The sequence below is a fragment of the Thamnophis elegans genome, chromosome 1 (genome assembly GCF_009769535.1).
Source record: "Thamnophis elegans isolate rThaEle1 chromosome 1, rThaEle1.pri, whole genome shotgun sequence".
Lineage (NCBI taxonomy): Eukaryota > Metazoa > Chordata > Lepidosauria > Squamata > Colubridae > Thamnophis > Thamnophis elegans.
This window is the reverse complement of record NC_045541.1, coordinates 66917478-66935334: the sequence shown is the minus strand read 5'-3', so window position 1 is coordinate 66935334 and position 17857 is coordinate 66917478. Positions and strand designations below refer to the sequence as shown.

Here is a 17857-nt window from a genome sequence, read left to right as displayed (position 1 = left end):
TCTCAGGTTTTATGTCTTCTTTTGAAGCATATATCTGTTCCTAATCCTAAACAAGGGAAAGAGAATAGCTTTTCTTCCTCAAGGTAATGCTTTCCACTCCCGAGGCTCTGACAAAAACTAGGTTTCTCTTTCTCTCTCTCTCTCTCTCTCTCTCTCTCTCTCTCTCTCTCTCTCTCTCTCTCTCTCTCTTTCTTTCTTTCTTTCTTTCTTTCTTTTTCTTTCTTTCTTTTCTGCTGGGGCTGGGTTCATACTTTATGCTAGGCCAGCCTTGTCTGGTTTGGCTTCACCTGCTATGTGACCTCCAATCCCACAACTATGCTTTGTTCAAGAAAACATGATTAAAACCACTATGGGTGGGCATGTTATAAGAATTCAGCCTGTAAGTGAAAACACAACCCATGGGACAAACAGCAACAAAAGCAACCCACAATTAACAGACTATTAAGCAACTAATGGGTTCTTCACAGCAGTTTATGAGTTTAAGCTTGCCCAGGCTTATTAGTGAAGCAAAGCAGTTCAGGCCTGGTTCATTATGTGATCAGTTAACAATAACTGGACCTGTTAATACATTTACCTCACTCATTATCAGTTGTGAGAAGTTTAAGGAGAACGGGTTTCATTGTATCCATAATGAAAATAAACTAAAACACCTGTGGAAGGGAAAAAAGTAAATATGTTAATACCTGTGTTCCATTGTTGCAACTTTCTTTTGAATCTGTAGTCCTGAGTTCATTGTTGGGTTGTGCCTTTATGCCTACTGATAAGTACAGACATATTTGTACAATAATCAACTTAATTGCGGGAGTGGGAACTTCCTGGTAGAAGTCAGAAGCAAAACTCTCCCAGGTAGAACCAGAAAGCAGGGGAGGCATGGTGGCAGGGCATTTGTTCTGAAGCAAAAAATAAACATCAGTTGATATATCCCAGTCACATCATTAGAAAACCTTAGGGGAAGAGTTTGTATTTAACAGCCTGTGGGTTAATGGTGTCAGGTATATTACAGAGAGGTAGAGGCAATTTTCAATTCCAATGATTGACCTGATGAAATTTATCATTAAGGCTATTTCGATTATCCCACTGCCTAGATGCAGTAGTCAGTTGGTGTGCGTGAATTTAGGCAGCTAACATATATAATACACCTACTTCCCCTACTACAGCCTTGGGTGAGGTGGATTGGACTGAAACTGACTGGCTCAAAGTTATCCCGTTGGCTTTCTGTGTTTTATTCGTTTCGGTACAAGCGTTGCATCATGAAATCCACTTCTTAAAAATGCAGAGGTACATTTTTTATCAAATTATCCAAATGCGGAGAGACTTTGATAATTGTATAACAAGTTTAATAAACGTTTTTAAAGTTAGCGCTTGATCCCCTCGCAAAATACTTCGCGTTCATGCCGCGAAGTACGCCCTCTGGAGGACAGTTGAAACAACTACAATAACCGTCATGCTCTGCGGCTGATGGATACATGCGCAGAACCCCTTTTCCTTGTTGCTATGGGAGCCTGCGGTAGGGCCGGGCTTCGGGCGATCCTCCGGTAGGGTCCCCTGTCCTTTCGTTTCCCCGCGTCCTGGCAGCCGAAGTTCCAAGTTCCAGTTTGAAGGGGTGTGTGAGGAGATCCTTTGTTGCCATGGTGACGGTAGTAGCGTTACTTCGGCCTTGCTAGCGATGTTCTCAGTGGAGCCGGACACGGAGGACGGCAGCCGGAGCAGCAGCGATGTCCCGTTCCCAAATCATCCACAGCGGCCACTTCATGGTCTCAGAACCCCACGCCGAGTCGGACCCCGATCCAGATCTCGGTTCCGGAGAGGCCGAGCGAGTCGTTCGTTTAGGCCTGCAAAGCTGCGCGGCCGAGCGAGTCAGAGGGGCCGGGGCGTTAGGGAAGAAGGCTGAGGCTGGGAAGGCTGAAAGGGCGGCTCAGCCGGGTTTCGGGGCTCCCTACGACTTTGACACGGTGAACCAAGGGACGTGTCAGATCTACCGCTATGGGCCACGCAGCAGCGGCGCGCTCAATATCGATGCCTCCCTCACGAAACTCTTCGAATGCATGACCCTGGCCTACAGGTGAGGAGGGCTGGCTGGGATGGCCAGGAAAGGACGAAGGGAGGCGGGCCCCGCTTAGTGGTTCGTGCCGTAAAAGACCCGCATGAGGGAGAAGAGCTAGAAGACCGGCCCAACCAGTGTGGATTGCTCCAGAGCTTCCAGAAATCAAAATCTTGAATCTTCATTTGAAGCTGTACAGGTAGCCCTCGACTTACAACAGCTCATTTAGTGACCATTCAAAGTTACAACGGCAGTGTCACCGTTACCTTTGCAGCATCCCTATGGTCGTGACAGAAATTCAGATGTTTGGCGACTGGTGCAACTTTGAGAGCTGTTATGCAACAAAATTTCATTTTTAATGTATGTTGATTAGTGTACATTCGAGGTGACAATAAAGTTATTCTATTCATATTTATGACCTTTGCGATGTCCCAGGATCATGTGATCACCTTTTGCAATCCTCTGACAAGCAAAGTCAATGGAGAAGCCAGTTTCACTTAACAACCTGGATGCTAATTTAACAACTCCAGTAATTCATTTAACAACTGTGGCTTGAAAGGTCGTAAAATGGGGCAAAATTCACTTAACAAATGTTTCACTTAGCAACCGAAATGTTGTGCTCCGTTGTGGTTGTAAGTTGAGGACTACCTATATTCTAAATACAGTTTTAAATGTGCCATCTTCTTCTGGGCAATATTATTAAGTTAAAACCCTGGACTCAAATTTTTGTTGTTTCTTCCTCACGCTAGAACCTGAGCACAAATAGGGAGGCGCAAAGTCTCTATTAACATCTTGTGAGTGTAGTGTACTTCAGAACAAAGCAGACATTTCACAAGTAGAAATAAAGGCTCTTGGAAGCAATTTTAAGAGTTAAAGTAGAAGTAGTTTTCTAATGTGCCATTAGAATTAAACCTGAGGGCAAAAAGTACGTATGTTCAAAGGAAGAAACGTATCAGTCAGTAGCTTTGTTGAAAACTTGATTTGTTATGTGCCTGCTCTTGCTGGATAAAACTGGTAGTATGAGCCTATATACCCAGTTGATAAAGTACAAGTACTCCTCAACTTACAACCACAATTGAGCCCAAAATCTATGTTGCTAAGTAAGAAATTCGTTAAGCGAGTTTTGCCTCATTTTACGACACTTCTTACCACATTTGTTGTTAAGTTATAAAATAGTTGTTCAGTGAATCTAGCTTCCCCATTGACTTTGCTTGTCAGAAGATTGCAAAAGGTAAATCACCTGACCCCGGGACACTGCAATCATAATAAGTATGAACCAGTTGTCAAACATCCAAATATAAATCACTTGACCATGGGGATGTTGCAGTAGTCATAAGAGTGAAAAATGGTCATAAGTCACTTTTTTCAGAAATGTCACTAAATGAACTGAGACTACCTGTATCTTTTATAATTGCCCTTTGTAACAGAGTATTATTTATTAGAAAGCTATTCATGATTAATCTGCCAGCTGAGCCTTAGACCAGAGTTCTCCATTCTTAGAGTAAACTTGGTTCCAAGAGCTGTTGGGGAACAAAGGAGAAAAGGGAATTCTGAATGCTTTGGTACAAGGCCTCTATTGTGCATTCATTTTTGTCCCTTTCGTAATGTTTTATAGGGAAAGGAGTGGCAATAGCCTCTTCCACTTTTAAATCTCCCCTGTCTCCCTGACATTTCATACTTGTTACCAAAAAATGTTGAAAAGGAAAAATACATTTCTGTTATTATCACATATCTTTTGATTACAAATTTTAGAAGACTTTCGGCAAGAAGCATCCATAAAGTCAATTTGGAAATGCTCAAGACAGCAATCTGTCCTTTGCTTTTGGAACAATTACTCAGTTAATCAGTTGCCAGACTTGAAGTGGTTTTGGTTAGGCTATGTTGCACTGGCTACATGAATCTTCATGTTGTTTATGTTCATTCCCATGACTTTCAGAAAGATAGGCTATCAAGTTGTATTGCTCTTGATATGTCAGTGGTGCAGGGGTGGGTTTCAACCGGTTTGCGGCAGTCCCCGCGAACCGGTTGGTCGGCGAACCCGGAAGTAAGTAACTTCCGGGAACGGCGAAGGGCCCACCCGCGTTCCTTACCCGGTTTTGATGAGTTCTGCGCTTCCATGCATGCGCAGGACGCATACAGCGCCTGCCCGATCCTCCAGGAGCAGCTGGAGCATCGCACAGATGCTAGTACGCATGCATGCGCTGCGCGCGTGCACGAGGACGCCGCTGGCCCCGTTCCAACCGAACCGGTTGGAACGGGGCGAGAAACCCACCCCTGCAGTGGTGTCAATGGTATTCAAACCACTGGCTTAATTTTTGGTTCCTGAGAGAAAGGTGACCTGTACTAATTACCTTCCAACAGTATTATTTTTGGGGGATATCATAAATGGAGGGGGGATGGCATAATTGTATTAGATTAAACAGAATGTAATCTACAGTACCCAACTGCTAAAATGTTTTCAACATATTATTCTTTAAGATTTTTCTATTGGAAGTACTTTTTTTTCATTTGAAAACATTGATGATACATCACAAATCATTCTAATTCAGTAGTCACAAAGTTGATCTTGAGACCAGCATATTACTTATAATTAATAGTCTCAAGATATTTTCTGCATGAATTAATGTTCATCCATCTCCTTCAGTTTACCATAAAATCCAATGGGGAAGGGAAACCAGAGATGAGATACTAACTTTCAAAGAAACCTTGCACATTACTCAGTCTTTCAAAAAGATAAATATATGCATGCATTTTATTACTCTATTTTGAATTCTTTATTTTCTTCTTTTATTAGCACAGTTTAGGAATATTTGTAACTATATTGTCAAGTCTATATTAAGGTAGCATTCCCATTCATTTTGCTTTCTTAAACATTTTTGGCTTGACTTATTGATTCCTTAATCCAAATATACCAGATATTACAGAAGTTTCTTTGGGTTCTTTTTTATTTTTAGTGGGAAAATTGTATCTCCCAAATGGAAAACTTTCAAGGGGATGAAATTGCTGCAGCGTGACAAGATTCGACTCAATAATGCTATTTGGAGGGCATGGTATCTACAGTGTAAGTACTGGAACAGGGTAAATTCAGAAGTTTATTCCCAAGGCACCTCTTTTCCATAAGGAGTCCATGTTCTTGATGAATTTTGTAGCCAAGGACTATTTTCTGTGCACTATTATGAGCTGTAAGCAGTAGCATATACTTCTGAACATCACATAGTCTGTTCTCTTTGGTTGTAAAGCCTTGAACATGGTCTTCCTATTTGTAAATGGACAATTTGGGTGAGCTTTCAGTCAGTCAAAAAGTATGTTTGTCTGTCTCTGAAGTGACAATGGCATTTAGAGTTCTGTTTCTGTTTTATTTTGAATACAGATGTGGAGAAGAGGCAGAATCCTGTGTGCAGTTTTGTGACTCCCCTAGAATGTAGTGACATAGAGCAGCATCGCAAGCCTGAGGTGAGCAAGGATTTTATGGTACTAAGAGTTACCAGAGTGTGATAGTCTCTGAGTGCAACGAAGATGTTACCTAGTTTGGTAATGAAACAACTGCAAGAAAGCCACCAAGCTCAGAGAGCACCAAAGACCCTACATTCCAACATCTTTTCTGTAAATACCACATTCTATTTCTTTGCCTTTATTTAACTTCTGTATCTTTATTCATTTGTTAGGCTGTCATTATGGAAGGAAAATATTGGAAACGCCAGGTTGGAGTTGTTATTAGGGAATATCATAAATGGAGGACATTCTTCCATATTGGGGTAAGTTTCTTAAGCAAGTTGGATAACACATGATATCAGTGTGATAAAATAGCTGGAATATAGTAGTATATTGAAATTTGCAATCACCAGATAATATTCTTTATCTTGTTGTCCTCTATTGTTTCAGTGGCAGCCAAGAGTCTAATTCTATCCTAAAACAATTTAACCCTCTGTATATATTCAGCCTGCATGTACAAGATTTAAAACATGATGAGGATAAAAAGGCCTGTGTGCAAGTACCTGTACAGAACTTCTGCACATTTTCACCAACATTTGTAGGCATTTTATAAAATGTATTTGGCTAGCATTTTAGTAGCCTTTTATAACTGAGAAATTTTATTATTGCAGTTCCCAATCATGGGACCTAGTATTGGATTTATCAGATGATTATTCTTTTTATGTTTATGTTTATTTATATTTCATATTTCTAAGCTATCACTCTTTCTCAGAGAGGGGCTCTTTTATCTATCAGGTACTTCAAACCAAAGATCTTTTCTCCACCTGTAGTTAATTCATAATTTTGATTTTTTGCCATTTGTATAAAATATACACTAATCATTTATTAATATTTACAGTTGCTTATAAGGGTACTCTACTACTGTGTGGTTTCGTTAATTGAATAAATTAAAATTTCTTTTGCTAATGATTGTTTCAGAAATGTATTCTAATTCAAACCACCCTGTCTTTTTGTTTTAGGAGCAGAAGAAGTTTGACAAACCAATTTGTGATTCTAGTCAGGTACTATTTTAATATTCAAAAGCTCCTTTTCCCTATTTCCTTCCCCCTATAGCAGAGTCTAAAGCTGGAATACGTAGAATAACAACCATTGAGCATTCCAGGCTTTCACTTCCCCAATCCTTTGCTGGAACAAATGGGTTTCTCTCCCCCCACCCCAACTCCTGTATTTTGTGCAGGAGGTGTCTGATGCAATTTCAGAGGTAGAACTCAACATTGAAACAGCAAATGGAGGTCCAATGGAGCTTGATCCCTTACATGATCTGGATGCACTTCTGGATACCATGGTCTCCAGCCGCAACCCTTATGGTGGTCCCAATTTACGTGGTCTTGGTGAGAAATCACTTTATACCCAATATACAATGGTTTTGTGGTGAAACTTTCCTTATGCCCAAGCGCAGTTAGTTTTCCAAGGGCTTCCGTATAGGAGTTAGTTACTGGCTTGTAAAGACTGTGTATGTCACATGCTATTTAACTATGAAAGCTATACATTTAGCTAATTTACTAAATCTCCAGCCTTCTCTTTTGGGGGAAGTTGTTGAGAAGGTGATCAGAGTTTTACATAGTGGATTTTTAATGCTATAAGCTACCCAGCGTCACCATGGTGTGAATTGGGTGGTGGTATAAATTTAATAAAATGAATAGTGAATTATATCACTCCTTATTTTATGTCTTCAGCTCACCAGGGTAATGCTGACATGATCCAGCCTACTCTGACCCAACTTCACCCCAATTTTGGAGAAGAATTTGTGAACACTTTGGACCCTATTCATGGTAACAAAAATTCCCCAATTTTATATAACTAAGTTGAATTATGTGATCTGTTGGAGCATTCCATAGACAAAATATTTATATTTTTAAATGAGTTTTGCATCTTGGGGTCAATTCAAGGTTATATCTTTAAATTTTTCACATATGTATTCCAGAAAGTGTATTGATGGACTCCCTAGATCTGTTTCCATTATTTAATGTATGTTTCAGTGAAGAAATGTTTTCACAATCTCAAAATGCAAAGTATCTAAATCTAAATCTCATACTTTGGGAGAAAATGAGATTAGTGACTTATTTTCAAAAGCCTCAAATTAATCCCCAGATTATGAAAGGTTGGTTTCTGACCTCAACAGTAAATAGTATTAGAGCCCTTGATTACTTACATTGGCTCAGAGCAGTAATCAGTAAATACCACCTCTGACTGGCCCCACCCCCATCTATTCTCTGCCTCTTGAGTCCCAGCTGATCGGAAGGAAATTGGGATTTTGCAGTAAACTTCCCCTGGAGTGGGGAGGGAATGGAGTTTTTACAGTATCCTTCCCCTGTCACGCCCACCAAGCCATGCCACGTGCACCAAGGTATGCCCATAGAACCAGTAGTAAAAAAAAATGTGAATTACACCACGGGCTCAGAGGTATAGCTAGTGAACAAAGACAGCCTAAGGCACAAGAAATAAGAGCAGAGTTTTGCTCTCTCAAACTCCTCTCACCTGCTAAGATTCTACAAATCTACAAGTGTGCAAATCAGTAACTATAAGTACATAAATAAAAATAATCTTTTCCAGCATCTATATAATAATAGTGATTTCATTCCCACAGAATTGAAGTTCTTTTTTAATGTAACATTTATGCTCAAGGCTAAAGGGTTAACAGATTTGACAAAAACACTGTTTTGCAGAATAAATAAAAAATAAAAGATGGTGGAAAACCAGTTTCTTGACTGAGTGGGTAGGCAGAAAGCAGGGAGAATAGACATTGAAAGGGTTGTGCTAGAAAACAGTACCATTGTCTACTTTGAATCCCAGGTGAGTATATTTTTCATTGTAACACTTTAATCCCAGTTGATCCATATATTTCATAGCAGGCATAATAAATCAGTTGAGGAATTAATTAGTAATTTCTGTAACTTGACAAAATCATTCAATTAGTCAATTCAGACTGAAAAGTTTAAAAAAACACAAAAGAAAGAAGCACTGGATATTCATTAATTGAACCCTGGAATATAGCTTTCGATTTAGTTAATATATATGTTCCATCTTGTTCTAACCATTGATCAACACTGTTTCTCTGGTGAATGTGCTTATACAGTATTCCAGTACTATGGTCCTGGAATCTCAATTCGTTTTTCATTCTGTCTTTCTTTATTTTTCATTTGTTTCCTTACCTTTGTCAAGACTGTTAAAAAGGCTGCCTCACCACCATCTCCTTTCATCATTCGTGTTCTGTAGTAAATTCAGTTATGCTTTTTCCTCCATTTCTGTTCTGGTTTTTAATTGGTATTTGGATGGAAGGCCACTAGGGAATATTGGAGCTGTTAGACTAGACTTGAAGGTTGAGAAACATCCTGGAAACCATTTCCCTATTGCTACTAAATAGACAAGATAGATTTGTCTGTGTAGTCATAAGGAATCAAGCTTAACACCGGGATAACTTTACATTTTATCTATTTCATCAAACAATATCAGAAAAGGTAATCTGATTTCTGACTTAATACACGAAGACTGAAATTAGAAGAGAAGAGAAAGAGAAGAGTTGGAAGGGTCCTTGGAGGTCTTCTACTCCATCTCCCATCTTAGGCAGGAAACCCTATACCTTCAGACAAATGGTTGTCCAATCTCTTTTTAAAAACTTCCAGTGTTAGGAGCATTCACAACTTCTGTAGGAAAACCTATCTCCTAAATCTAAATCTGAATAGAGTTGTTTCCATCTACAATTCAGAACCTTTTGCCAATAATTTAAAATCTAATGCAAATCACTATTGTCTACCTCATGGAGATTTGGAAAGAGTCAGATTACAATATAAAACTTCAGTTATGAAAATTGGTCCATTCTTCCTACTAAAATTTAAAGATTGCGACTAATATTATATGGTTACTGTCAAGTACACTTAGAAGATTAGGTATAGGTATATATGTGTGTACCTATACATGTAGGTATAAAACAACTTGCATTCTAGTCCCTGTATATGTGTGCGGCGACACACAGACATACACAAACTTAATTTCTCTTCATCCATGACAACTATTATATGATGTAGTCAGACAGAATGTATAACTTGCTTTTTCTTTCCTCAGGTACCAGCCCCATATTGTCCATCTTCGTGTTTATTATTATTTTTTAAATACCATTAGCTGAGAAAAATCCTAATGGTTATTTGCTTAATTGATTGAGCTTATCAGCCAATCCTCATTTTTATTACTCATTAACTCCTCCAAGTCAGCTGCCCTAACCTTTTTCTTTTCACAGAATTTATTACTTCTTGTTGTTCTCAGCCTATATTCCAGGTAAGGAGAAGCAGTATATCCAGTCATTTATTACAGTAGCCACAATAAGGCTAGCGCTTAGTTTATTATTTTCTGTTAGAAGTTATGTTACAGGGAATGAAAACTGCAGTTTGAAAAGTGTAGCCCAGCCCACCCCAATACGCAGATAACTTTTTCAATCCATTATTTGATTTTTCTGGATTATATTCCCCTGGTATATTCCACCTGTATAAGGTGAACTAAACCATACATAAAGAACTATATAATTTATTATTAGTTTTAAAGCCACTACATTTACTACAAATAGTGTGCTATGCCTGGTTATGAATTTAAATCAGAAATTAAAGGCAGCTGTTGCTTAATGAGCACAATTGGGAATAGAAACTCAAAGATTGAGCGAAGAGATCATTAAGTGAGATGTCACATGACTGCTTCACTCAATGATCATGATTCCAGTACTCCCAGTTGCATTCATAAATGATCTCCTAGTGGAGAGGCAGGGAAACAAGGATTTTAGTATGTTAAAATCCATGCGCAAGCACCGAGAGGCAGGGAGTTTTTATGTACTAAGATCCTTATCTCCCTGACTCTCCCTTAGAAGATCACTTAACCATTGCAACTGGGAATATTGGGATCATGTTCATTGAGCAAAGCAATCATGTGGCATCTCACTTAAATCCTCTCAGCAGGTAGCAGCAACAGCTTGCAATTTTCCCTGCTGGCTTTCCCATTGATTTTCTGATTGCTGACACTGGGTAACCAGTGATAAGTATGAGTAGGTTGCCAAGTACCCAGAATGTCATCACATGACCATGGGGAGGGGGGGTGTTCCAGAAGTGCTTCACAGGCTGTAAAGCACTTTTACCAAGGCCATTGTTAATTTGAATGGTCATTAAGCAAGGTCCATCTGTAATTAATCTTTCCCTCCACTTTTCCTTATGCAACAGTAAGAAAGTGCTGACAGAATTAAAAAAAAAATCTGTATAAGAGCTGACATTTCCTTAGCTTTCCCTAGGTTCCTGCACCTCTGCCAGATGCTACTGCCTTAAACCAAGTCGCCTCAGATTTGCCTCCAGTTGCCCCTCATGCTAAGGAGCTCCCACCATTGGGAGACCCACTTCTGGATGTGGAGCTGCCTACACCTCTGACTGGACAGCAGATCTTCTTGCCATTCTTCCCTACTTCGCCACCAAGGATCAGCCCTCCACCTGCCCCTCCCATCTTGCATCTTCAGCCACAAATCACATTTGTCTTTTCTGTCGACACTAACACTGGATTGGAAAAGACCTTGCCATCCCCTCCTGAGGGATCTTTTGTTATGTCAAACTGTGGTTCCGCAACCAAGGTTGGGGGAGTCAGGCAACTTCAGCGGATTGCTCCAGCACCTTCTCCTACTCATCATCAGCCAGCAACACCCCAGGCCTCCTTCACTCCACTACCTACAGCTGGTACGTACTGGTAAGCAGGGCTCCATAGAGAGGAGAAATGGGGCTTAGCACTAGTTTAGCTTTCTTTGGACTTCTACTTTTTTTGGTTTTTAAGTAATAGTGGGGATTTGTGCACTTACCCTAGTTAGTTTTACAATGGTCACCAGAAATTGGGATGGGGGGGAAACAGCAAAAAAAAAAAAAAATGTGGCCGTAACCATTCAGTTAGTACCCTAGTTCCTTTTCAACAGATCAAAGTGCAATGCATGTAAAATAGTAGCAGGGCTTCAATCACAAGAACACAATTGCCATGCTTGCCTTTTTTGACACACGTGAACATCCCTGGGTAGAGATTTGATTTTCAGACTGTTATCATTTGAACTTCTTCATCTTTGCTAACATTGGTTAAGCTTGAAAAAGACTTACATTTCTAAAGATCTTTCTAGCTATATGTTTTGGGGTGCCTCTTTTTCATAACTATGGAAGTTAGCTTTGTTCTTGTCAAGTAACTCAAACAAAAGGAAAAGGAAACATACATTTATAAAATTCTAGACAACCCATGACCTTTGGGTCATTGTTTCAGAAATATTTTCTTAACCAGATTCATTAATGCTTTCAACAATGGCAGAGTTTTTAATGTACTGGAAAAGTTCTTAAAAATTCAGGGAGATATTCAGAGATGTATCTGTCTCGAAAATAGCCGATGTTGAACTCTAGCACGGCCAAACATTTCTTGGGCACTTGACCACATGAAATATTTTATTATATTTTGTAATAGATCATAGCTAAAAGTCTGTAGAGATTCTCAGTCATCCAGGCCATGGTTATTTCCACCTCCAAGAAGCTTCTTCAGCTCTGATAAGATAGTGGGGAATGGAAGGATTTAAATATATATTATATATTCCTGTCTGCAAGGAATATAAATCCTTCCATTCCTCACTATTCTGTCAGAGCTGAAGAAGCTTCTTGGATGAGAAGTGAAACGTCTTCAAAAGAAAAACAAGAAAGTCCAGTTGCCTCCTGAAGAAGCACCTTTGGGACATGTCATAAACTACTTTATAATATTTTTATGTCATAACATGTTTTATAATATTTTCCAAACCTCAATTTCACAGGAGTCATGGGTCCCAGATTTTGAATGCATTCTGTTTGCCCTTTTTTCAACCTTGGTTGAAAAAGTTTTGCCCTATGATGCACAATTTCATCCAGTTAATGTTACAGACACAAGAGCTTTAGAAGTATATAAATGTTATTTTGTGTTTGCACTTCTCAAAAATTGCGTAATAATCTGCAGCTCAGGTGACAGTGGCTTCAATAGATTTAGGATATTGGTCTATAGGCATAAGTAATGGGTGTTAAGAGCTCTTTATTGATTTTTCTATTTTGGTTTAAATGTAAATTTAAGAACACAGTATACATATAAATTTATATGTATAAAGGAAATAATAGATTATTGTTTTCGATTACAGTTTTAGAAGTTACTTATGTAAAAGTATGACAGCTGCAGGCTGTCAAACACTTGCTTTTCTTGGTTATATTTTTCCAATGTATTTTTGCATGAACCATTTAAAGTCCATGTACAAATTTTAAGATCTACATAATCATAAATTAATCATAATTTATTGAAAGTTTTCCTTAATTCCCAAATTGAAATAATATTGAAATGCACTAATTGAAGTGCAAAGCTCAGAGTGCATATTCTGATAAAAAAATAACAAGGGCAAAAAATTAATTCCGAAATTCCTTTTTCTATTCTTTGCATATGCAACTATTAAATGCATAGCTATAAATAGACTCTGAGGAGTAGTTTTCAAGCTGAATAATATAAGCCAAAATTTTAGATGAAAACAATGGTTGTGAGGTGGCCAGGTTTACTTGGATTTTTGATATTAGTTGCCATGCTGAGTGACATGCCCATCATTATAAGTAACAACTGGTGGCTTTAATTTCTAGTTAAGGTAAATGGGATTTACTTCAGAAGACTGTCTCTCTAACTGGTGAATTGCCAAATACAGTGTTCTTTTCATGGTAGGGCTCATTAGCCAGCCAAGATTTCTAATGACTGGGAGAGACTGGAAACAGAAACGGGGGAGAAAAACCCTTTTTCTTTCATTTCTAGGTCCTGCCCCACTGCCCCTCACTCCAGCTGTAAAATCTGCTCAGGTAAAGATGTTCTTTTGTCATCTTCTGAAAAGGGTAAGATGAGCAGCTCTGATTTTGCCACACCTGTGCTGGAGGCCTTTCAATAAATAGAGTTATTTATATCTTCTTGGATTGATATGCACAATTTATTCTTCATAATCCATATCTGATAACTCTTATTATCTCCCACAGATCTGTGGCACCTCAAAGTTCCCTGCTGATGTCCTACTGAAGTCAGTCTCCATTACAAAGGAGCTTTCACCAGTTCCTGTCTCAGCTGCTGCCTTGCTTGATACTGGTAAACATGGTAGGCATGGTTTGGAGTCGTTTCACATATCCTGTCTCATCTATTCCTTTACTTTAGTCTCTATGTCACATTTAGGTGAAAACAGGGTATAAGCGCATTTACCCCTATATTTTGGGAATTGTTCCAGGTTCCTCAGCCCAGAAGATAGCCAAGGAGAAGAATCTGTGTAGTCACCAGGAAAAGTACAAACATAATCCTATTCAGGTGAGATCACTATTTGATCACTATTTGAAAGGAAGATCGTGTTTCTCCTAAATTGTTTTTAAATCTAAAGAGTATCAGAATCAGTTAGAATATGGTAGTAGAGGTGGCAATATTATTTATGTTTATAATCACCTGGGGTGAGGATAATTGTCTTAAATTGTCCTCTTTTTGACTAAATAAATATATTAATCTCACCTGATTCCACCCATGTACCCTACCCTCTCATGCCATGTGTCTTCTGCAGATCAAAAACAATGCCTTATCTTGTGTAGCCCAATTGAATGAACTGCAAAGCTGAGAATTGTCAGAATGCAATTGTCCCTTGCAGGGAAGCTGCCGATCAAGTTTTACTTCTGCTGACTGTGCCCGTCGTATGATCATCAGCTCGGGCTTTAACACTCTTGCCAGTCTAGTACTGTCAGGATCTGACCAAACCAGCACTAAGGTACATATCTTTTCCCTGTAAGAAAGGTTAGCATTTATCTTGCCTTTCCCATTTTTCCTCTGATCCTCTTGGAACTGTTTGTCTTTCCTTCTTCTGTTCCATCTTGTATGCCCTCAGCTCAGCAAAGCGCTGCTCTTGCAGAAGAGTGTAGCATATGTAGGAAGACTTCAGCAAGAACGCCGACAAAATCAGGAAATGGCAGAAAGACTGCATGGAGAAATTGAAGAGTTGAGCACTGCCATTGAGTAAGTTGAGTAGTAGCTTTGAATGGTTAAGCTGTACTTGATCTGAGTAAAGGAAGTTTATATGGTTGAGTTGTATATTTTTTTTCTGCAGTGAATTCCAACGCCAACTTCCACCTAGTGGAGCTCCTGTATTACCTCCACAATCAAATCAGGCTTCTGAACTCTATGAAGAATACGTACGTCAGCGCACATTAGAGGACTGGCGTTTTTGGATTGTATCCATCAGGAACTAACTAACTGGGGTTTATTTGGTTACTGCAGAGGAACAAATTGGGGGCATAAATTCTGATGTAATTGCCACAGCAAAATTTTATATGGGAAAAGTTGATTGTAATGAATCCTTAACTCTTTTCAATTTGCAGTTCAGTATTATAATTAAACCACTATTTGAGAGCTATACCAGAACAGTGAACACGGGCAACATCAAGGATTTCTGCCAATCGGTGATGAACTGGTTGGAGCAGCACTGCGCATTACCCATCGTACGGCCCGGTATGGTTTGGCACTTTGATAGGACAAATTAAAATTGTGAAGAAATCTGAAAACTCCAGGCAGATTTTTTCAAATTAATACCTTCGAAGTATTCCAGGGTCCTATCTGGGACTTGATCAATGGTGGGATTCAAATAATTTAGCAGCCGGTTCTCTGCCCTAATGACCAGCTGGGTAGGCGTAGCTCAGTGGTCATGTGACTGGGTGGGCGTGGTCAACTCAATGTCACTCACGTCGAGGGGCACTTCGCCTTAGCTGTTACAATATAATAAGGGTTAACCGGAGAGGCAGTTGTGCAAGTAGAGCAATAAAGATTAGGCTAGAAACCACCAGCATCAGTGGTAGGTTTCAATTTATTTTACAACCGGTTTGCCCGTGCGAGCGGTAGTGCGCACAGTTCTCTGAACTGCTTAGAAAGTTAATAACTGGTTCTCCCGAATAGGTGTGAACTGGCTGAATCCCACCACTGGACTTGATCTAAAACAGGACTTTGAGTATCTTTGCTTCAGAGCATGAAATAAACATAGCATCTTAAGTGCTGGGAAACTACCCCTGCCCTTTTAGCCTTCAGAAGACTATGAAGATGCGATTCTTTCCCCAAGCATTGGACTAGAGTGGTGTTGAGTCAGGCAGTCAAATATTTGCTTGTTCTGGCCTCTAGTGGGAAGTTTGTTCTGCTTTTATTTCAGCCAAATTGGTGGTTATGAACCACCTATGGTCATTCTGTGAGATAGGCAACCATATAAGTTCTATATAAGATAAATGAAAAGAGGAATTGGAAGAATTATCTTAATTCTATAATTTGCCTATTGTGGTTTTGCTAGCATAATATGTAACTCAACATTTAAGTGTGAACTAGAATGAAAACTGCACAACCATGTCTAGATTTAGAGCAACGTAAAGAATTATCACAAGATAGTGGCTGTGCAAGGAAAGTATACACACACATACACTTACACTTATGGCTTTTGTTCTGTCTCAATCACAAAGATCACATTTCTAGAGATCAGGAAAAGGCATTTAGCTTAATTTGTTATTAATATGGGGTTTCGTTTTTTTTCTTTTTGTAGCTCTCTCTGGCTCTCTTCTGCAGCTGAGCAAAATCACGTCAATATTGACTCAACCAAGCCATCTGCCAGGACAAGCTCTACAGGCAGTATCTTCTCTGCAGTGCAAGAGCAACAACTAGGATGAAGATCATCTTCCTTCCCCCAGACATTGCTAGGAATCCATAATAAGAACTTCTAACTCAGGAAATCCCTTCATGGTGCAAATAAGGACATTGTAACAATATTGGTGCTAGGTATTCCACAGCAGGGAATCTCTGGGGGCTACCTTTGGTGCTGGCCATCATGGCAGAACAGTGGAAGAGTAGAGGGAACAGGACAAGGTACAGAGTTGGAGTACCTCTTAAATTGTAGAAAGGAGTCATCAGGCATGACTTTAGATCAGGGGTGTCAAACTGGTGGCTGGCAGGCCGGATGCGCCATGTGCAGGCCACGCCCAGCTCCGTGAAGGGGAAAAACATTGTGAAATGTCATGTGACCGCAACACGACGCCATGAGTTTGACACCCCTGCTTTAGATTTTTAGATTATTAACTGGGAGGAGTGTGGTTCTTCATTTCCAGTTTTCCCACTAGAGGGCAGTAAAGATACTTAGCATGATTCAGTTTGCAGAATGAAAGCTTATGGCTAGCAGTCCCTGGTGTGAGTGCATAATTACAAGTGGTCCTTGATTTACAACCATTCATTTAGTGACCCCATGAAGTTGCAAAAATAGTGAAATTTATTATCATTTTTCACATGGCCAGCCATTACAGCAACCACATGGTCACGTGATCAAAATTCAGCCACTTGGCAACTGGCTCATATTTATGGCCGTTGCAGTATCCCATGTGATTACCTTTTGCAACCTCCTGACAAGCAAAGTCAATGGGGAAGTCAGCTTCACTTAACAACCGTGTCGCCAATTTAACAATGCGGTGATTCACTTAACTATGCCAAGGAAGGCCATAAAAGGGGGTAAAACTCACTTAACAATTGTCTCACTTAGCAATGGAAATTTTGGGCTCGATTGTGGTCGTAAGTCGAAGACTACCTGTACTGCATATCGGTCTGCTCATGCCTTGAAAAACTGTGTCCTACAGGCTGATTGCAAGCTTCACATATGGATGGTTGCAGACACACACTTTTGCCTTATTTCTCTCTTTCATTCCTAATTGCAGAGCTGCCCATTTTCTGGACATGCCCTGAATTTCTACAAGAGAGTGGAACCTAGTTTCCAACACAGTTGTTTACTTTGGGGTTTTCTACCTCCAAAGATCATATCTTGGTATTTAGAGAAAAACTAAATATCTAAACTCTGAAGAACATGTACAGGTTCTTATAAACAGTGACTTGATGGAGTTATTTTCAGTGCAATCCTATGCCCTCTGTTGAATCTGTTGAAAGGAAAGGAAAGTTTTGCTTAGTTCTGAGAATACAACTGCTGCCTAATTATTTTTACATACTACCACTAATGCTTTCCATATAGCAGTTCAAATGCACTGAAAGTGTAGGGAACTTTTCTAAAATACTGTCTTGTAGCACAGCTTCTTTTTATACATGTTTCTATAGTAAATTTTCTCGAACATTGGCTACCCAATTCATAGTGGAATAACTTTCTATCAGGGACAACTTTTCACAGTACTGCTGCCTATATGTAAAATTATCAAATGGGACACAACTTTAAGGAACATATTCATTTAATTAAAGTATTTCTCGCTCAGGAGTTATATCTTAGTATAAAGATATTGTTGCGATCAAACATTG

The 17857-nt window shown here is 39.4% G+C and overlaps 1 protein-coding gene across 1 annotated transcript; it reads left to right on the top strand.

Annotated features, from left to right (window-relative positions):
* The first annotated feature begins 1470 nt into the window (after nucleotides 1–1470).
* LOC116509368 (MLX-interacting protein-like) lies at nucleotides 1471–16562 on the top strand. The gene is made up of 17 exons (XM_032218522.1): nucleotides 1471–2062; nucleotides 4996–5102; nucleotides 5412–5494; nucleotides 5707–5796; nucleotides 6493–6534; nucleotides 6711–6864; nucleotides 7210–7305; nucleotides 9768–9805; nucleotides 10800–11232; nucleotides 13331–13374; nucleotides 13546–13660; nucleotides 13788–13864; nucleotides 14193–14309; nucleotides 14427–14554; nucleotides 14646–14769; nucleotides 14917–15046; nucleotides 16116–16562. Exons 1-17 carry the CDS (start codon nucleotides 1716–1718, stop codon nucleotides 16232–16234), a joined length of 2244 nt encoding a protein of 747 aa, XP_032074413.1. The 5' UTR covers nucleotides 1471–1715; the 3' UTR covers nucleotides 16235–16562.
* Nucleotides 16563–17857: the final 1295 nt, after the last annotated feature.

Excerpts from the sequence above, each read along its gene's own strand:
- LOC116509368 (XM_032218522.1), top strand. The coding sequence starts at position 1,716 with ATGTCCCGTTCCCAAATCATCCACAGCGGCCACTTCATGGTCTCAGAA. Across the intron at positions 5,103-5,411 it reads GAGGGCATGGTATCTACAGT|ATGTGGAGAAGAGGCAGAAT; the intron begins GTAAGTACTGGA and ends TTTTGAATACAG. Across the intron at positions 6,535-6,710 it reads CAATTTGTGATTCTAGTCAG|GAGGTGTCTGATGCAATTTC; the intron begins GTACTATTTTAA and ends TATTTTGTGCAG.